Source organism: Ixodes scapularis, unplaced genomic scaffold, assembly GCF_016920785.2.
Source record: "Ixodes scapularis isolate PalLabHiFi unplaced genomic scaffold, ASM1692078v2 PGA_scaffold7__128_contigs__length_106722199, whole genome shotgun sequence".
In the NCBI taxonomy this organism is placed as follows: Eukaryota; Metazoa; Arthropoda; class Arachnida; order Ixodida; family Ixodidae; genus Ixodes; species Ixodes scapularis.
Window position 1 is genome coordinate 13,528,963 of NW_024609882.1, and position 21,905 is coordinate 13,550,867.

General features: G+C 49.8%; 1 protein-coding gene across 1 annotated transcript; it reads left to right on the top strand.

Moving 5' to 3' along the window:
• Positions 1–322: 322 nt before the first annotated feature.
• On the top strand, positions 323–21,034 carry LOC8052050 (patatin-like phospholipase domain-containing protein 2). Its single transcript, XM_029992430.3, has 8 exons — positions 323–938; positions 14,033–14,265; positions 16,568–16,633; positions 16,703–16,852; positions 17,152–17,269; positions 17,360–17,548; positions 18,761–18,896; positions 19,421–21,034. Exons 1-8 carry the CDS (start codon positions 563–565, stop codon positions 20,334–20,336), a joined length of 2,184 nt encoding a protein of 727 aa, XP_029848290.2. The 5' UTR covers positions 323–562; the 3' UTR covers positions 20,337–21,034.
• The last annotated feature ends 871 nt before the right edge of the window (positions 21,035–21,905 follow it).

A 21,905-nucleotide genomic window follows, 5' to 3' on the forward strand; every position in this document is an offset into this window, starting at 1 on the left:
ACCAAGACGCGCACGCGAGAGGGCGTCTTGAACGCGCGCTAAAATTACCCTCCGGAGATCCATGCAATAAAACTTGCCCCCGTGCGTTCGCCATCGAGGAAGTGTCTTTTCTTGTTGTTGTTTTCACGAGCGAGCCTGCATGCGCACGTCGCAGACGTCAAGCCATTCAGCGGCTTCGACCACCGCGACCCTGAACACCCGAGCAGAAAAGGCTCCCGGCATCGGCCAGCCGGTACGCCGGTACAGTTACCACGGCAACGGCGCCCGAGCGACGTCACGGAACACGCCACATTCTTTGGACCAATCAGCGGCGCGGAATGCCAACACACCTTTGGCGGCCTTGCAGCGTTGCATTCTTTGCAGCCTGCGGGCGGATACAATGGAAAAAGCGTCTTTATGCCCCGTTTCGAACAGACAGGGGTTCGCGGGAGCCGCTCGCTGTGCACGATAGCGGGACTCGCACGAACGGCGGCCTCGCGTTAAGGCGACCCAAGATACCGCGCGATCAGGCGACGCGGCCAAGATTACGTGTACGGGGAACTCCCACAACAAACGTGACGACATGGATCGCGTCGGAAGAGGTGGAGCGATGGATGCCCACTTGGCACGGCGGCAACAGGAAGGTAGCGGCGGCACAACTCGCGCGCTCAATCAGACTCGCTCGATAACGTCTACAACGTCGTCTACGCTCGCGTCGGAAGGCACGCCAAGAAACGAGCTCCCGAGTCGCCGTGCAAGGAGCTGCAGCGTCGCTTGTTCGCCACCGCGTCGGCGTCGGAGAATGAATCTGTCCTTTTCCGGGTGCGGGTTCCTAGGAATCTACCACGTCGGGGTCGCCAGTGCGTTCAAGGAATACGCGCCCCACTGCCTGAGCAAGATCGCCGGGGCTTCGGCCGGGGCCCTGGCCGCGGCTGGGCTCTGCTGCGAGGTGCCCTTCGGTGAGCCTGTTTACCCGTTGGTGTCGCGTCCTGTATGATCAAAACACCTCGCTCGCTTTTTTTTTTTTTTTTTGTTGAGTACGTGCTTGACTACGCAGATTGACGTACAACGTTTGCGCCAGCGTCGCGCACACCGATTGATTGTTGTTCTCCGACTTGGCGCTGCAGCGGATGCGCTGTAATGTTTATCGTGTAGCGGAGTCTCGCTCTAGGCGGAACGCAAGTTCGTCTGCTTCTTTTGCAGGGGTTGTGGTCATAGGCCTAGACTTCGGGGGGGGGGGGGGGCATCGGGGCTCGTGCCCCCCCCCCTAGTGAAATCCGGGGGGGGGGGGGCAGATCCCCCCCCGGGCCCGGGCCATGACGCTGTTTACGTGCCATGTAACGAGCTTCTTTAGTAGTGGCATGTAAACAAAATAACGCCCACGTTGCATTTATTGACAAAATACATGGGAAATGGAATCCCAGCGTGCTTTCGTTAGCTTCAATCTCCAGTTCTGGCGAAAAGGTAATGTGCAGCCCCCCCCCCCCCCCCCCCCCCCTTTCCCGGAGAACTTCGCAGCCTGCCCCCCCCCCCCCCCCCCCCCCTTTCCCGGGAAAATGGAAAGTCTACGCCGCTGGTTGTGGTGACGTCAGAAAAACGCCGAGCTCTTATTGGCTCTGATTGAAGGATAGTGGGTAGACCTGAAGGCAGCTTGCCTTGAGGTCTCCCCACTATTTTTCAATCAGACTCGATCAGAGCTCGGCGTTTTTCTGACGTCATAGCAACTCCTGCACAGGAAGCAGATGACTTTGCTCTCCGCAGTGCTTTCTTCTTTTTTTTAAGTCAGTTTATTGTAATTCTTTGTGCATATTGCGTCTCTACCATGGACGTCGGTAACCACACATCGTGTAGCCAGCGGTGACTTTCCTGTTTTCGCTACTCGCGTCGAGAGGCGCGCGCACTCGACCTTCGGTTGCATCTGCGAGTGGTTGTTCGCATTTTGACAGCGTCGGTTGACGTACGCTGGACGCCGCGGGTTGTCGCGAGCGGAACCCTTCCTGACTGGCGTTGACAAGTGGCCGACCACGAGGTCTCCCCCATTCTCCCTGCACATGCGTGTTTACGACAACATCGACGGAACCCGCGTGATGCCCGCCTGGCGCCTGTCCACAGTCGAAGCGTGCACGACGCTACGAGCTGGCAGTGGCGACATAGTTTGTGGACCTCGTGCACACAATTTCCGTATCGCGTGGCAGTGTTTTCTCTCGAAATGTCCGTGTTATCTTGCAAAGCTTTTGGAAGCCTCCTCACGTGGATGGACAACCTTCTCGCGGAATGCTATCGTGGAATGCACCCAAACCTGCGCAACAAAGAGGACCTCTCTCTCTCATGCGCTGACAACGCGCCATTTTAGAAGTCGGTAAACAACGCCAAAATTGCGTGGCTTGCGCATTACTATACAAAGGTATAGATAGGCGATATAGGCGATAGGCAGCGGGTGCATCGAGCGCACGGTTTAGACGGACCGTCTTCTTTGGCCTCGGAAAAGGAAACAGACAGTAACCCCAGCAAGCCGTGAAAGCGGCGAGCAGAGATCTTCGGCATGCGCTTCCACCGGAATGGCCAGAGTGGTCACGTGACGGTTCCCCTCCATTAGTTTCCAGAGGGCAGACGCTGCTGAAGGTCAGGGGCTTCGCCCCTCAAGGCACTTCGTAACAGCCGGTGGACGTTAATTACCTTATCTGAAAATAGCGAAGCGATTCACCGTAAAAATGCATTCATTCCCGTTTTTTTCGTTTTGTTTTCACTAAAATTTTGTTTTTTATAATAATAAATTAAAAAAAAAAAAAAGTTTTTTGTCTTAGTTTTGGGTTAAAGCCATCATGAACTTCCACCAGCTCGCCCGCGCACTGTCTATATTTTTGTTTTAATGAGTAAAACATCATTGTGACAGAGTAAAAAAAAGACGTCACGCGGTTGCCATGGCAACCTAAGGTAACTGCAAGGAGAGAAATATTTTTTTTTTTCTGGAGGGGTAATATAGCACACGTATCCCCGCCACACGTTTAGCGCAGCTGGTGGCTTTGCCGCCTTCTGTAGGTCGAGGTTAAAGTCCATATGGAGGAACTTTTGTTGAGGTGGCTCTATACTAGATAGACGGGTACAGACTGTGTACACAGAACACCATTCTCCCTGCACATTCACCGAGCAAAGCAAACCTAAGCAAAGGACGACACTTTCAGGAAAAGTAGAGCGTGTCGTCCTTCGCTTCCCTGCACGCAGTCTCGGGGTTGTTGAAACAGCTCATTCGAATCCGCCCTCCGAATCGGATTCGAACCAGCGTCTTCCCATGGCTGAGAGAAACACACGCACGCTATGAACTCAACTGTCGCCATTCGAATGAATTAAAGGCGGTGTGCATTCCATATTCTTTTTCTACCTTCGATTACGCTGTAGCCTTTCGTGCGCCTCAAGCGCGGACGCCAGAGCACGGCTAAAAGCTACGAGCGCCTTGTGGAGCCGTTCCAAAGAGACGCTGTTATGCCGCAGTCGACGTGTATGGTCCAGTCCGAAGGCCGATTTCAGTTATGGCGCGCTGGCTCGTCGCCTAGACCAAGTACGGATTGGTCACGGGAGCGGAATACAAGAGCGCCAGCGAAAATGGCCCTTAAATTCTCACAACCGCGCACGGCGCCGCTACGATAGCGCCGAGCTGCTGTCACTGTGATGATGCACTGGGATTTTTGCGCGATCTTAGAGCGGAAACTTTGTGGTCACCATAAAAAAGTTAAAAACCAGGATAGAATGACTTTCCAGCGCACGGCAACGTTGGACCGATTCCGTCGTCCATACGAGCCGAGAGCGATGGACACCGAGCGGTAATAATGAACGCGTGGCTTCTTACGTTCACGATTCTTGCTTCATTGACTTGGGAGCAGTGAGAAGATGCCCGCTGTCTATGGGAGGGACAAGTGACCTCACAGTCGGGAACGCGCATCCCAAATCTTAGCTATCGACGGACGGACGCTTTCGTCTTCCCCCAAGTGCGCATCCAATGCCGCGGGGAAGAGATTACTTCCATACATCCGTCACCTCGCGCGCTGCATTCTGGGAACCTGTGGGCCAGGAGCGGAACGCGTATGAATCTTGCTTCCTACTGATTCCCGCGATGCATAACGTGGCATTACGCCGCGGTGAGGCGCTTCCAGTTTCGGAAGAAGTCTATTCGGTTGATTTGGAGCGATTGTTTTGTTGGTATCTTCTTGGGCTTGAGCATGAAGCGATTTCGCTCCAAATCCCCCGAGGGAATATACCTTTCGCTAAATAGACCTATTGCTAAATTACCCAAGCAGCAAGAAGAATGCAGGGATTGGTGTTCCAACGCGCCACACGCGCACGCCTTCCCTGTATAAAAGATTCGAAGCAAATAACCAAAATAAAGCGTTGACGAACGCGCGTGCAAGATGCCATTTGTTTTAGGCATTTGCTTTCGAAAAGTTACTACTGCTGAGACCGCAGCACGTGCAGCGGCGCGTGGCACACCAATCCCTGCATTCTCCTTGATGCTCGGGTAATTTAGCAATAGGTCTACTACCCGAGCATCAAAAAGAATGTTGGGAACGTAGGTACTGGCGCTGCACGTGGTCACCTTCCTTATAGAAAAGATTCGAAGGAAATAACAAAAAGCGTCTGTGGAACGCGCGTGCCATGTTCCATTTGTTTGAGATGTTTGCTTTCCAACAGTTAGAGCTGAAGACGCCAGCGCCTGCAGCCCTTACGCTCCCGGGATTCCTTTAGATGCTTGGGTAACAACCTTATACGTGGTACAGCGTATCCTGCTTTGACTTCCGGCCCAACTTTCGTCAAGCGTGTACGACCTGTCACATTCTCACGAGTGTCCGAATGAGATGGCTGCATTCCGTCGTCCTTTGAAAGCGAAGCTAATAGAACGCTCGCGCTGGAAGGCATCGTTTTTTCTCTCGCCACGGGTCTTTAAACTTTTACATTTAGGGATCTGTCGCAGTTTCGAGAAAACAGAATGATTGTATAATACGAAAAACGAAATAAATAAACCTAAATAAGCGTTTAAACAAATATTTTTTTCTTAAGAGTAAGTATTAAAACCACACACACAGACACACATGGGTGGATGAATACATTTAATTTCATTTAAAACGTAATATTTAGGTGTTTATGGCATCATACACAGCTGTTATTAAGAAAACTTAGCAGGCATAAATCAAAGCGCCTGGGAACTTTGGCACATATCGCGCACTGCATGCAAAAGACTAATGAAAATGATAAAACTAATGCCGACCATATGCAGTAGTTTTGACAGAGGACACTAAACACAATGTACACGATAACGGGAAGGAGCACAGGCACGAAGCAGGGGCCTAACAGTTCTGGTGCTGCTGGGGGCGGTAATAATATGGCGAAGGACCCGCGTTCTAGCGTTTGATTGCTCTCGTTCTTTCTGGTTTGGGCATTTAAAGCGCGCCCCGGCGTCGTTTCTTCACGCGCACTCTTTCTTTTCGCCGGTAGCAGCGCGGCGTTTGGAAGCGTTTGGGAGACTTCCTCTGACCGGGGTTTCGAGAGCCCTGCTCTAGACGACCGTGTACAGCGGTGTCAGAACTGCAGGCGCGAGCCTGAGCTTGCCGTTCTTTTCCACGTGTGTATGAGACGCAGTGACGTAGCCAGGGGGCAGTCCATACATCTTGTCCAGGGTACGGGCGTCGGCGTGCACGGGTCGCTCGGGGGCAGCGTCCAGCTCTCGTCAGGCGAGCGCCAGCGAAGGTCGTCCCCCGATCATGCGATAGCGCGTGACTCGAAGTGAGCTTGCCCAAGCGCGTTTCGCAAAGGGCACCCGCTGCACTCGACGCGCGTCGTCCACACACCCTCGTAAGAACACGCGCTGCAGGCTCCTATTCCTCGCCAACGTGGCCTTCGGCGTCCACATGTCTGCCGCCGCAAAAGGTCGTCGACCTCAGTCATTTTCTTTTCACTTTTTGGAATTTTTTTAGGCAGTCCTTAAACCTTATTGCGTATTAGGTCACATTCTGTGAAACATGAAACTGGTAAAAATAAAAAGAAACCTATAAGTCTAAAAAAGAAAAAAAAGAAGAAAACGTAGTTGTGGGGCAAGACATCGCGGTGTTGACTTGTCCCTAGTCTCAAGGTTTTTTTCACCGTGATACTTGCTTCTTTTTTTACCACAGCCTTAGGCTTTTATGACAGGATCAACTAGCACCAGCTCGCCCGCGCACTTTTTTTGCTTAGTAGGTCAGTGCCGGTGGTGACAGTCTTTCGGTTCGGTCAGAGGCTTGTAGGGCCTGGCTCATTTGTTTCCCGCTCCTTGCTTCGTCTCCTTCTTATCGGCGAATTGCGCAACCTCATTGGCTGCGGTAGGACAATGAGATGCTCAACGGACGGAGCAACCCATCCAGGCTCTACAACGCCGAAGTCTCCCCGTCAACGTCCGCGCATCTTCGCCGTCTTCACTTCGAGCTTCAGATAGGCAAATATCTTTCCGAATTCTCCGAAGACGAATCAGACGAATCAAAGGCTTGTGGGGAACGGGATCACGCGTCCAATGATAGCGGCGCTACTCTAAACGGTCAGCCAACGATTGTCGAAATCCTGGACCGTGGAATCGCGTGGCAGATGCTTCGTTTCGTGGGAAAGTGTCGGCAGGTTTGTCAGTGCTCCCGGAAGCTTGCGCAAAAACTCCCTTGTGTCTGACCATCTTTGAACTCAACATACTGAACATTCTTTTGTCAGACATCTAGTTTGATTAAAAAGAATATAGTATACTTATATATATATATATGTACAATAAATACGTTTTAAAGCTTTTACCTCCTTTTTACGATATATATATATATATATATATATATATATATATATATATATATATATATATATATATATATATATATATATATATATAGAGAGAGAGAGAGAGAGAGATAAGTATACTATATTCTTTTTAATCAAACTAGGTGTCTGATAATATATATATATATATATACTTTTTTTTTTTTAGGCTTGGAAAACGGGGGAAGGGGGGGGAAGAGGGGAAGAGAGGGGCGGGGCGGCGGCCTCGTTGCACTTTTGAGTTCTGAAATGTCCGAGCCTCTTCTTTCTGTTGAGAAATACTTTGATTGCTGTTACAAGTCATGCTTGCACCGTCTCGCATAGTGGTGTGAGCAAGCTACTAGCGCCATCTACCACGGCCCGGTGTTCTTTTCATCCTTACCATCAAGCCTGGCGGACAAGAGTCCCAGCCTGCCCAGCCTGCTTCTGTTTTTGGTGCGACCGAGCCATGTGGCGCGTCAGCGCCTCGTTCCTTTTCTTATACGCCCGTTAATAAAACTTTATTCGACTGTTACTTGCCCCGGCCTCGCCTCATCGCCCTACGCCTCGCCTGGCCGACGCCCGGCCGTAGTCCTCACAGTGGAGGGTTTTGCGCTGAACTAAATAAAAGTTAGCGTTATTCTAAAATTCACGAACCACTCGGTTATTAGCTGAGGGGTATATGTGATGCGTTTTTATTCCAGGACCGCGTTTTATGACTGTCTTTTCCTTCCCTAGACCGGGTCGACGTACCAGTCATTTCTTTCTTATTCTACTTCTTGAGAGCGAGCTTGAGCCTGTAAAGGCAGTAAAGCACCCAACGGAGTCCCTTGGCGGCCAGTGTTTAACATTCGAAGGAACCAATTGAAGCCCCCGAAGAGGCCTTGGCGAGCGCAGATACGTGAGCGCAGCATGGGGCATCTATCTATCCGGCAGCAAGCAACCTGTCCTTGAACCAAAACAACGAGACCCATTGTTCCCCTCCTGCGACACGAACCTCGTTTGAATAGGTGAAATGATATCAGGCACGCGAACACTCGGCGATGCGAGAGAGGAAGTTTCAGCACTTGCAATCGAAAGAATAAAACACGGAGGACAAGCACAGGACAACCAGGTTCTTTCAATCAAAATGAAAGAACGTGGTTGTCCTGTGCTTGTCCTCCGTGTTTTATTCTTTCGATTTTAAGTATTGTGTTCAACTCGCTCGCTTTTACCAGACAGATGCAAAGAGATTGCGCCGCAAATTACATACATACGTACATTCCCGGGACTCTTTTGTGTGAGGAGTGTGACTTCACGCTTCCTACTCGTGACGACATGACTGTTTCACACTCTATCAAAACGTGGGGTTGGATCTCATTTGCAGGCGTTCTCGCGCAAACGAAACCATAGATCCTACTAAACCCGAAGCCGTCTAGTAGACGTCTTGGCAAGACGAGCAAGAGGTCTTGTATCTGTCTCAGCAAGACGTGATAGCCTAAGACGTCTTTGGTCATCTTGTAGCCGCCCTGTAGACTTCATAACGCTCCTTCTTTTCGGGCTACAAGACGTCTTGCAAGTTGCAAGGCGTCTCCTAGACATCTTAGAGACAGCTACAAGACGCCCAAGACGCGAGTCGTCTCTTTGAGATGTCTTTTAGACGTCTACGTCAAGATATCTTGAGACGTCTTGTAAAGACGTCTTATAGACGTCTTGCGTTGCCCAAGACGTTCCTAGCTTAGTCGAGCCGTTTCAAGCCGGCTACGAGACGTCTTGTAGCAACTGGCTCTCACGGCCTTGTATAGTACGTAAGCTCGATGTAGTATGTGTAACGGTGGAAGCTCGAAACCATCGTGTTCTTAAAACCAACATCGTCAAATTTGGCAGTCCGCCGTTGTTCCTCTTGTCCTTTTGCGCTTTGTATGTGTCATTTGTTCCTCTTGTTTCTGTCCGGTGAAAGCAGTATAATACGGGGGGATCGGTGGCCGAAACCCCCTGTCCGTTTCAATCTGGATGAGTTTCGTACCAGCACGCGCTCGTGTAATCACCGCTGCGTGGTGCACGTTAAAGGCCCTGGTTAGTGGTTTTACTGCGCTGGCTAAATTTCTCATCTACAGCTAAGAGACAGGTCATCCGCTGAGGCACCGACTTCGAGGCTGCCTAAACACGCGAGCAAGACAATTACATTACATTCCCGAATAATACGACCGAATGACCCGGATACTAACAGTAAAACATTGTACTGCCCGTTTGGCAAATCGTGGCTGTTCCCGTCTCAAAAAGAAAACATCCGCGGCTGCTGAGCGCGTGCTGATGGCGAGCTTGCACGGTTCTTTTCCACACCATCAAGATCGCGGGTCCTGTAAACGCGAGCTCGCTCTGAGCACGCACTGTAAGCACTCAGCTATGGCGTCCAGTTACTACCCGTCCGAAATGGGCAGCTCCAAGCGCGCCCTTTATTTACCGTATCCTGTTGCCGCCGGGTCGTCCAACGATCGCGAGCCGAACGAGGAAGGAGAGTGACGCGATTGTGTGTCACGAGCGCGTGCCATCGAGATATGCGTTCCCGGCCGGCGACGCTATCTTATCGGCGAGCGTCCACATTGCAGCTCGAGGGTCTCGGGCGCTTCGAGAGGCAGCTGCACTGCGCATGCAGATGACGCGCTCGCGTTCCTCCAGTCCGCGTCATGGCGAACGTCCGACGCGTCGGCTGATGTGCTACTCGCGGTCAACTTTCTGTGGCTGTACAGTCAATGCTAGGGGAGAGGGCGCACCAACCACCAAACACGCGCTTTCCTCCTCTCTTCGGATTGCCACAAAAAACTGACCAGAAGTTTTCTTATAGACGCTTTGCAGCAGCTGTGCATGGACGCCGCCATAACTGACCTTCAGTTTTTGTTTCCTCTTATTTCGTTCATTTCACTTCATCATTACCGTAGCAGGCCAGGTTATTGCCATATTAGATTTAACTGTGTCCTTTTCTAAAGCATCGGCCTTTGTAGAGGATCGTCAACTACCGTTTCAGTTGCTCGGCATCCCGGTAAGACAAGAGAAGGTCAGCAATGGCGGCTGTAATTTGGCGCGCGTGTAAAGCGTCTATATATATATATATACGTGTGTGTGGCTTATTCTTCTGGGGTAAAGTCCCTCGATGTTTTAGTCTGGGGCACACCGCACCCATCGAGTGCAGTAAACTATTTCCACTTTAGTACACGAAAGACTGGTGCGGAGAGAAGGAAGCTCCCCTCTCCCCTGTAGCCTTCCGTGTACCACGAACCGCACTGCACCGGTGCGATGCGGGCCCAGACGAATTGGCCAATAGACGAACTGCCGTGCAGTGCTGCCAACCCCTCCGGGGTCGTTTCTTCTCAGATTTTTATCGAAATATTCCCTAATTTAGTAAGGTACGTTGTTGGGCTAGTTGTTCATCTTAGTAAAACATATAAAATAGCGCAACAGAAACAAGGACAAGAAGTAAACAAGCGCCTGATAGCGCCTGATAGCGCCTGTCCTGTTTACTTCTTGTCCTTGTTTCTGTTTCCCTAATTTCCCTAGATTTTCAGAAAATGTGTTAATTTGCGTCAATATTTAGACTATCGTTATGGAGTAGCTTAAGAATAGGCTCCTGTAGTTGGGTGGCCATTTAAAGGTCAAATTTGCTTCGTTAAAGCCTTTTCACATAACTAAACTTTGTTACTTTGGCCTTGTGTGGCCCCCCGAAAATCGCCGTTGTTACCACTGTTACCACACTAAAATGCAACGATAAATTACAATCTGACAGGCACATGGTATGTTGATTAGAGTGCAAACAAATTTATTTATCGATTGGTTAGAAGCGAATGCAGTCCCCTACTGGCTCCAGCAGTCCTGGTAGGTCTCACTGTACCTGGAACCAGTCTTGGGTATTAATGCGTTACTTTAACTTTGTCACTTTTTTGGTAACTTGTAACTGTAACGAGTTACTTTTTCAAACTGTAACTGTAGTTCTATTACTTTTTCTCAAGTAACGATGAAAGTAACGACGTTACTTTTGTCGTTACTTTGAAGTTTCTTTTGAATAATGTATCATTGAACGTGTACAATCTAGCTATTCCTTGCACTTTCCAAATTGTCTGTTGCGACATTTCGAATGTCAAGTTGGCCTTGCCCAAACTTGTGAATACGTTCTTTTCTAGCGAGTGACGACCTGAATATAGCCACGTGTAGATTTGATAAAACATATTTAGTTATCTTTACACACGCGCTTGTACTTTTGTGACTGAACACTTACATCTTAGTAACTTCAAGCACTATCTATGTTGCGGTTGTTCTTTTTTCTGTGCAAATGCCTTTTAATCGGGTGAATCAATTGTGAATCAACAATACACGCAGAGGGCTCTGCGCATGTTTCGTGTTCGCCATCAAACGAGGGAAACTTTCAGACACTAATTTCGAGAAGTAGCTGCTGCTAAGTTACAATATGAAGTAAAACGGATCCCTTTTTTAATTTCATGCAATAAAACTTGGTGACGGGTATTTTCTAGTGTTTCCTAAATGTTTTTGTGCTCTAGAAAAGTAACTGAAAAGTAACGTCGTTACTTTTTAAAAAGTAACTGTAACGAGTTACTCTTTTGTTGCGGTAACTGTAGCGGTAACTTCGCTACTTTTTTCTGAAAGACTTAACGAATTACTTTTTAAAAGACTTACCCAAGACTGCCTGGAACCCCTCGCAAATATTCTTTAGACGGTTCCGGCGTACCTTTAGTCAGCCAAGCTTGATCTTATCAGCTCCACCCAGTTTCGGTGTCGTAAATTTTGGTCCCAAATCGTTGCCTCTGTGCCTGTTTGGCTTATCTGTCGACACCATTACATTAGATGGGGCTCCGGTTCTCCTAAAAAATGATAGACGTTTACGATTCTCCGTAATGCCGAATTAGAGCGCAGCTTCTGAGGAGGAGAAGGAAAGGGTATGTTCCTGCTCTCCTCTGTACCCCCCTCCTCCTCCCCTCCTATTTAGCGGAAATTTTTCGCTAAATTTCCCGCTAAATTAAGCAAAAATTTTCCCGCTAATTTTTAAGTTTTCCCGTTAAGTTTAGCGGGGAAACTGGATTGGTGTTGAGGTCACGTGACATGAATTTCTCCGCTAAATATAGCGAAGAAATTTTTCTTTTTCCGCTAAATTTAGCGGGAAAATTTTACACTCATGACGTCACGCGTGACGTCGTTATGGGAAACGTCCCATAATGCAACGCGCGGTCACGCCGACGCCGCTTAACCCGGAAACGGGCGCCTTGGAGCTGCGCTCTAAAATGGTGCAATGTCCATTGCGTCCGCACCCGTGATTCGCCCGTGTAGCCAAAAAAAAGTTTTTGTCCGGTGAGCTTCTGTCCGGTTAGCTTTAGTCCGATTACCGAGAAGTTCAGCTCGCGTAAGTTGCAAGTCACTGATCCTCATCCAGACGGAAAGCTCTTCCTCGTCTGCAAATGCTTTTCTAACGAAAGGACGCGAGCTGGCAGGTAAACAGCGAAACTTGCGAGTCACCCTAGGCGTACGTCGAGCGCATGCAGCCACGGCGCACCACAGCCGACGAAACGTAAACAGACGAGAGAAAGAATGTCCGATTTCAAGGCGGGGGTGTTGAGAAATGGCTTCCCCCGAGAGATTGCCTTATCGGTCCGGCCGAATGCTGCGCGCGCTTGGGGGAAGCCGCGGAAGAAAGGCGTCAACACCGTCTAGCTGGGAGCACGGCCAGATGGGGCGAGATAAAGTGGCCTTACCAAGGAGATAAGGGGCACTCCAGTGATTATCCTATCGGAAAACACAACTTAGATGGAATGGAGAAAAGAAACGTAATGGCCGAAGTCATGGCTATGGTCATTCATTCCAAGTTTCTGGCATATCGCGGGCGCCTTTCCACGTCTGCGATAAGCTCTGACTAAGCTATCGCTGAATTCTTCCATTTCGATCTTTCGCTCCTGCAGCCGAGTTTGATCTCCAGGCGACCATAGGGAGAACTGGGATTTTTGTGACATGCTCGTTTGTGGAATGCTTGAAGGGGCATTTGGGTTGCACCAAGGGACATTGGGGTGACGGGAGGGAAAGGGATATTTTTATTGCCTTCTCCCGTCATAGTTTACCAAGGCCGTTTGAAATGTCCTTGTTTGACCGTCTTTGTAAAATATGCTTACAAAAATATTTGCATAAGTGGAAACGCCTTGCCCGCAGCGCTAACTGAGCTTCTTAAAATTAACGGCGCACGGAATAGCAGCGCGAATGCGCGCCCGAACCGGTTCGAAACGGTCCTTTTGCTTTGCTCTAGTTTAGGTTCAGCTCCAAAATGGCGCCCAACATTTCTGTTCGGGTTCTGTTCCGGTTTGGGCAAAATAAGCGGTTCTGTTCCTGTTCGACACCCTGCAAGAAACAGCCTTTTTTGTTTTCTCGTGCTGAAAATGTAAAATATTATAGATACACTATTTGATATATGTGCTTGTATATTATTTCTACGGTAGTTTTCTGTTTTGCTTGGCTCAGATACTGCCATGCAGTGTTCTTAAATTGGATACATAAAGTTTAAAATTGTTAACGTTTCATAATTTAAGTGTCCAGTAAAGTGCTTTCTTTTTCTGCGTTCAATTTTTGTCTAGTACAAACAATCGACTACCTCCAAAAAGCATGGTCTATGCCGCAATATTTACCTGTGACCATTTTGTTTGGGTTTGCACTTGGGGCCATTTTGACCGGGACCTTTTTTTGTCTGGGACCATTTTGTCCGCATCCCACACGATACCTTTACCCAGTAGGCGACAGTGCACAACTGCATCATGGACACATCCATCCTTTCTCTCCATATCTATGGTGACAGTTACTACCGGTACAATTGGTGTATTATCTAGTCCACCAGCGTAGCCGTGCCACGTGTTTGAACCATCAAAATACATTTCGGCTTTCAACCTCCCAGACTTTTTAACATCCTGCCCATCCCGTTCACAGACTTCTGAACCAAATTTGAAGTTTGTGTTTGGACAGCATGAGGTCCATTTGCCTTCGAGGTGCGGCGACACTAAATCTCATCTGCATCTGGCTGCAGATGAGAAATTTAGCCCGGGGTCGCGCATCACACAGAGGTGATACGTGACCGCACGCCGGTACGGTGCCCAACCAGATCGAAACGGGAACAGGTGGGGATTGAACCCCCTGTGTTCTGCAACGCGAGTCCTCCGAGCCGCGGTGCACTAAAATACCGCAGGCTCGGTCGCAATGAGCATAGCAGCTGGTCCTGACGCTGTCCTTGTCGTTGCAGGCGAAAGCACAACATATGTGCTGCGGATCGCAGTAAGGGCGAGGCAGCGTGCCCTGGGGCCTCTGCACCCGGGCTTCGACATCAACAGCATCATCCACGACGGCCTGGTGAAGCTGCTGCCCGACAACGCCCACCTGATGTGCAACGGCAGGCTGCACGTGTCCCTCACCAGGGTCTCCGATGGAAAGAACGTGCTCCTCTCACACTTCGACAGCCGCGAGGACCTCATCCAGGTAATCCAGAGGGACATCGGGGGCCCATGCAGGGGCGGATGCAGAAATTTTCTGAGGGGGGGGGTCAGGTGTTGGTCAGCGTGCCATATACGAACCCCCTCCCCCTCTCCTTCGTTTCATGCCCTAAATTTTACACAAGCAGAAATCAAGAGGGGGGTCAGGACATCCGGACCCCCCCTCTAAATCCGCCCCTGGGCCAATGGGTCTCCACTGCACTCGTCCGTCCAAAGCGTTACAACTCTGCGTTTGGCTCGCGTATTCGAGTGCAGTGAATTCCAATCGAAGCTCGGCATTCAGACGTCTAGGAACGCTGCCATTTGCTGCCTCCGCTTTTTTTTTTTTTTTATAATAATATTGCGAAAGCATTAACTGTCTCATGGAGCGAGCTGACGTCATCAGTCTGAAGAGCGAAAACGGCAGGTTTTCGCGCTTCAGAACGTGGCGCGCGTCGACGGGGCTCCCATTGGCCGCTGCGGTCGCCAGTTTCCGCGACCGCTCACCCCATGGCGTTACGTGTCCATCAGCGCGGAGCGTCCAAGATCACCAGGGGAGCACACGCGCTTATCGGCGACGAAAAGTACGCAGCAGACGACAAAGGGAGCGGTCGAGCGGCTTGCCTGCTTTCGCATTCACAACTCCTAAGGAATGCTTAGGTGTGCCTTGGTCTTTTTTTTTTTTTCTAGCTTTATTTTGTATTGACAAAATAAAAAATATCGGCGTCCCGCATAAAAGGAAATGAAGTTGCCCAGCAAAACGTACACGCCCAACTTATCGTCCGCTTTTTTTTTTCTCGCTTTCCGTCGCACTTTTTTTTCGTTTTCTCTTTCTCTCTCTCTCTCTCTCGGGACCACCGATGTCGGCGCTTACGATTTGCCGAAACAGGTTCGAGGCCGCATTGAACGGCAGTTTGTGACCGGGAGCTTCTCTTCTGCTCATTTAGCAGTCGCGCCATTGAAAGGAAATTATTTTTCACGATTCAGCAGCCCGCGTGATCGCTACATCTGGAAGCATGGAACTGGCGTCTTATGATGCCGCAGGTGCCAGTTATATTAATCCTAATCATGATCCTGGTTTGCGCAAATGGCCCTTGTAACCATTACAACCACCCGTGACAGAGACGGGCCACTGAACCTCTCTCCATGGCCAAGCGAAGCCCGACTTTGTGTCACTCGCCGCGTGAGCTCGCCCCGTGCGCTGACCTCACCCTTCCAGTTACCAAATTAAGTAAACAGACCAGCCATGTTCTTCGGCAGTAAAACACGCCAACAAATATAAACTATAGAGGAAAAAGATGGAGGATAAAAAGCCAAATATAGAAAAAAAACTTTTGTACATAAAATGTAACCAATGCGCATTCATTTATCGGGAGAGTCAGACTGCATGCTAATGTCCATTAGCTCTCCAGAGACCTATTTTTATTTATATATATATTTTCTTTTTAAGGTTCACCACTGGCAGCATGCCCAGAAAGTAGCATTGCGGGGTAAAAGCCCAGCTTGGCAGGGTGGAATGTCTTGGAGCTGTTCCCAAAACCAAGCGTTAGAGATCTGCGTGGCTATGCCACCTGCCAATGGGAACAGGTGCTGTCATTTTTGTGGCAAAGGGGTGAATGCAGCCTCGGCCAAAGGGCAGCTCAATTTCGTCTCCAGGAAGGTGGAGTCCTTGTGCTTGTGCTACCTAATGAATTCCTGAAGTTTGAAATGGAGAAGGGAGAGGTTAAGTTTGGCTTATTTCTAAGATTTGAGGAAGTCTGAGGCTTTATCAGTTCAGTTGGCAAATGTTTCTACTATGGTGCCTATCCCAATTGTTCATTTCAACTTGCCTGCCAATTTCTCTGGGTTCTAGAAAAAAAAAAAATTGTTTTCCCAACACTCGAAACCAGCTGCATACGCTGGTTCACAATTGCAGGTATTTTGAAGTCATTTCAAATGTGCTCTCGAAAAAGTGCTTAGGCGAGGCCGATCTCACTTATCGTTGGAACTATCAAGTTATGTGGAGTGCAAGTTTGTCTGCTGTCAGAATGCCAAGCTCTCATTGGCCGATGGAAAAAAAAAGTTGTGGGTAGACCTCAAGGCATCTAGCATTGAGGTCTACCCACAATCCTTTCAGTCAAAGGCAGTCGGAGCTCGGCGTCGTTTTGACATCACCGCAACTCCTGGGCAAGCAGACAAACTTGCTGTCCGCATAGTTGCAATACCGCTTCCGCTGCTTTCCGCATCTTTGACGAGACTCGCGAACCCTTTGTGTACACAAAATGTGGGTATGGTGAAGAGAAAGTAACTGTCTCTTTTTTAATGCCCAGGCCCTGAAATGCAGCTGCTTCATTCCGTTCTACTCTGGACTCAGGCCCCCCAAAATAAACGGAGTGGTGAGTTCCTGAACACTTTTTGAGACACGCTGCTTTCCAGACAGGCCGTTTACTGTGAGCACCTTGCAGGCGTACATGGATGGCGGCTTCAGCGACAACCTGCCCATGCTGGACGAGAACACATTGACCGTGTCTCCGTTTGCGGGAGACAGTGACATCTGCCCCATCGACGACTCCTTCAACCTCATGCAGATAAACTTCAGCAACACCAGCATCACGGTACGAGGCTGGCCAGGCTGGATACCCTTCGCCGTTTTGTTGCATTGATTCTAAGTTGCATCGCTGTTGACGAGCAAAGGCGACGGTGACCGACGAAATACAATATCTGTGATATCGCCACGACTCTAGCGGACGACTGCTATTTGAGTGATTTGTTTGAGTCATTTGAGGGTACTGTAAATTGGAAAGGGTCTATGGAGCTTACCTACTGTCTGGGTGCAGCAGCACGATTTATCTAGAGCACATTCTAGACCTGTGCACTAGAAAAAATTAAGTTGCTTTGTTTTTTGTCTATGCAGCTGTGTCCCGGGAACCTGTACAGGGCTAGCCGCATCTTCTTTCCACCGCATCCTGAAATCCTGAGCCGAATGTGCCAGCAGGGCTTTGACGACGCAGTTCGCTTTCTCCAGAAGACCAGTGAGTCACCAGCTTCCTTGCCCAGCTCGTTCCACGAGAACTGTGCAGGTACATGCGTCCCGGATGTTAAACGTCCCTTTCCCCCTGCAGACATGATCTCGTGCACACGCTGTCTAGCGGTGCAGTCGAGCTTTATCATGGAGGAGCCCGAGGTGGCGGCAGGAGAGTCCACCGATTCGGAGAAAGAGGGGTCGCAGCACGCCTACGACAACTGCACGGACTGCAAGATTCGTCAGCAGCTGGCTCTTACCGACAGCCTCCCAGAGGCCATGGTCAGGGGTGAGTGATCCTCGTCTCTTACACCTGTTCCTCCAAAACAGGAACAAAAGCTCCTTTCTTTCAATATTGGAACACATTCCTTTCTATGTCCCATCAAATTGGCATATTTTAATTAAATATCGTGCCGGATAATCCATAGATAGAATAGAGCGAGCGAGCGAAAATATCCGCATTGAACTTGTGTAGAGTCGCCGCTATCACATTTCTTCTGGTCCATTGTTTCCAACTATTTTTTGGACACTTCCCCATCCCTTAAAGACCGACCACCAGTTTGTGCTTTCCACTTCCCTCGCTTCCTCCTCTCCCCCTTTCCACTCTGTCCACCGTTGCCTGCTTCCTCCTCCCTTATGGTGAGGAGGATCTTCTGCCTTGCAGAATCTAGAGTCTGGTCGTCGGTCTTTAAAGTCTGTGGTAGAAATGCTCAATACTAAACAGCCAAAATGCCTGCAGAATTCGGGCAAAATTGCAGACTACTAAAGAAAAAAAAGGAACGCCGGTCCTTCTGCCGTGTGGACCTGTGGAACGAGTTCCCGTTTCACAGGTGCAAGATGGAACGGTGCTGGTGTTCTGTTCCTCCTAAAAGGGATGCATTCAGGAAACTTTGGAATGCCATTCCGTACAACACTGCTATAATATTCGAAGGGGAGCAAACCTGAAATTTGAAGTCAGACTGCACTGTTTGCTCGGTCTCTTGTACCAAAATTCTCTGGCAAAGTTTAGCTGCAAGTTTTTAGCCGCAGCCACGCCACTACTGTGGGACCCGGTTGGTAGTGCAGTCAAACGCCATGTACCAAACCATCAAATAAACTCTGGTTCAGTCTTAACAGCAAGGTCGGTGCAAATGGATACTTAGCCCCCCTTTCTTTTATCCGTGCTATTGCCCATTGTTTATATGGACGTCTTAACTGTGTTATAGGAATGGGTTTTACTGCCACATGGGTCAAGGTCATACGAGTAATATGGCCCCTACGCTTATATGACCTTGACATGAGGGTGTCACCAACATGACATCATATCGGGCGATGTCGCTCACATGCAGCATGTGCCCAGCTCGTGCGCAACATATTCCGTGCATCTCAGAGTTTATCGGGCACGATCGAGACATGCTGAAATTGTTCTCGGACTTTCAACGCTTGGGACAAATTTGGGCGCTCCCTTCCGAGCGACGTCGACTGGGGCCCGTTTTTAACGGCGAGGTGTTCTTCCGTGCAGCCATCCAGGAGGCTTCGGACCAGCTGAACAAGGGCGTCATCAACTGGCTGTTCCGGCACCGGCCAATGAAACTCATCTCTTTGCTCAGCATCCCCTACGTCTTGCCCATCGACATCGCCATTGCCGTCCTCTGCAAGTGAGTGCCCAACTCGTCTCTCTCTCTCGACTTTGACCTTTACGGAATTGGGCCGTCTAGGGCACAAAGCAGTCATTCTCGTGAGATGAATGGCTCGAAATTCGGCATAAACAAATCAAAGAGCACTAAAAACAAACCACAGTGGGATGGTGCGCAACACAGGACTAATAATGCAAGCTCGCGCTGTGCTTTGTTGTACTAGACAATGTGAACAAAAAAAGTCAGCAGACACCAACCCTATATTTGTGCCTGGTGCATTGCAGTGTGCACCAGATTTTGCCAATTCTACAGAAGGAAAGCGGAAAATGATACGTCGGTAGCCACAAAGCTAAAAAAAACATCACGCTAACTAGTATTTTTTGGCATATCTCGAGCTTTGTTGATAAAAAAAGAAAAGGTTTACCCATTGTTTACCAAATGCCGCATCACTAGAGGAATCCACGCCCGAGACAAGTGTTCCTTAATAGGCTTTAAACTTGCGGGGAAGTGGGACGTCCGAGAGGTCTAATCCCCGACCCTTTCAGGCTCTGGCAGCTGCTGCCCCACCTCCGCAACGAGATGCAGTGCAGCCTCATGCGCCTGATGGGCTTTGCCCAATCGCTCGTCTCCAAGTTCAAGGACAGCCACCCCCTGTACAGCGCCAAGTTCTCCTGCGAACTCAACATCACCGAGTTCAACTACACCCCGGACGACCCCAAGCTCCGCTCTCGCGTCCCCTCCGGCAAGGCCGTGGCCCCGCCCCCCGCCAAGGTCCGCCCGCCGGCCCCGCTGCTTCGCCACGACCTCCGCAGTCGCAGCCTAGAAGACCTGGCCCGCGGAAACGCCCACTTCCCGCCCAAGAGCCGGGGCCACCGCAAGTCCTATGCTGGCCTCACCAACGACGGCGGCGGCAACGACCAGCGGGTGATCAGCTCCATGAACTTTGGGTTCACCATGAACCTGTCGAGCCACGACGGACGCGCCGATCGCACAGACCGCAGCGACCGCAGGCGGCGCAGGAGTGTGGTGGACGCCCTGCGCACCCTCAGCGAAGACCGCGACGAGATGGATTCGGACATGGACGCCATCGAGCTGACCAACCGGGCGCTCAACTGGGAGAAGGAGTGCATCGAGCGCTGCCAGCGCCCCGAAGGCGCCGGCCAGCTGGAGCAGCTTTTGGACGTCACCCAACGCAAGGAGGCCCTCATGGCCTTCTACTACACCGACGAGACGACGCACAAGGTCCGCGTAACGGAGCTCTTCAATGTGACCAATGCGGACACGTCTCCTCCGCTCGCGGAGGCTGCACTGCGTGCACTTCCGCAAGAGGACGTCGCCGGTCCTTCTGGTCTTGCGGCAGAAGCGACCGACGAGTTTCCCACGTTCGTCGGACCTCCGCTGCCTGTCTTTGGACCGCCGAAGGCGCCGAGGAGGAAGAACTCTGTGGTGTTTATGAGCTAAGTGGTCTCATCTGCAACCGCTCAAGAAGATTGTGAGTCGACGTTTGAAGGAGAGCAGCCCAACAGTCCCCTCGCCTCGTCTGTAACCCCCCCCTTGGCAGTGGGTTATGTCTAGTGAGAAAAACTGTGCCTGCAAAGGTGTTGCCAAGGCACTGAACTTGCCGTCTGCTATAGTGAGAAAAATGTTGCCTGCAAAGGTGTCGCCAAGGCCCTCAACTTTTCGTCTGCCTTCAAACTTTCTTCCGGCGTATGGTGGCCTCGCATCTTTGACAGTCAATGTTTGTGATCTTCATGGTTCCACGCAAAGTTCCTTTTTGAAGCACCAATCAACGAGTGCTCAAACCTCTAAGCTACGCTTCAATAATACTCTGTGGCAGCTGGCTGCTGCAAGCGACACGATGTTGAATCGAAAGAATGTCCGTTGCAAATGCCAAGCGGTGCAGAGTGTATGGAAAGACTGCTTACACACTGTACCTGCGCTTAGTCGTAATCACGAGTCGTGACAAATGTGTGTCGACCATTTATCCACATTGTTTACCATTGTCCAAGTTCCGTGTGTATGTGTCCGGATCAAATGTTTGTCTTCCCTAATTTATTTACGGATTATGCTAGCTACGCGTAACCGATTGTTTCGTGTTGCTCGTGCCAAATGCCGAGTTGGCAGCAGGCGTATAATTAAAGTTTGAGTTGACCAAGCAATGTCTGGATTGCCTCTACTTCCACGCATTAGTAGACAGATCTGAACTAATAACCCTGATCACAGGTTCCAAAAATAGTTTTTTGCAAAGTTATTGAGGTTTAAAATATTATCCGAAAGGCTGCGAGGCTCTTGCACATTGAGCTGGCAGTCTAAAATGCAGCATTTGCTTAGTTTTGCTGGCATGAGCATAACCAGCATTAATTTCACATCTTCAAACTTGTAACCCGTCGGGAACAAGCCGGTCGACATGCGTTAATTCGACCTCAGTTTATTTGACTCGTTCATTTGAGCCCTGGTTCAAAGGTTTTGGCAAAAGTCCATACATTTCTATAGAAAAAGAAAAAAACTTATTTCGACCTTGAAATATAAAACATTGGTTAATTCGACTGGCCATGCCCGTCAGTCGGCCAGGATCGGCCGCACCCGTCGGTGAAAGAACTAGGTTTCAAATTTCGACGTACACGCCAAATTGCAAAGAGAGGAAAAAAGAGCACATGGTGAGGCATGGGACACGGCTGGGTCTCGACACAAAACTGCTCTACAGCGGTGTTTCAATGGCGCTGGCCACTGCTCCCGCCACTGCACTGAATGTGTAAAGGACATACACAGCTGCTGCTAGTTCAGCGGCTCATTATAACAATGTTAGCCCACCCGATCAGAAGCGCTGGATATTCAGAATTTTGCTCTCATCTTTTAATTCGACCCAATTTCGCATGTCCCCATCAAGGTCGAATTAACTGAAGTCGACTGTAAAACATCCGAGGTCATGCTTCCAGAGTTACCAGAGAGTTACACAACACGTGACATCGCCCTGCTGATGGGGCAAAAAACGTTTGAACGTTGGTTTTGGCATCGGGGTTATTTACTGTT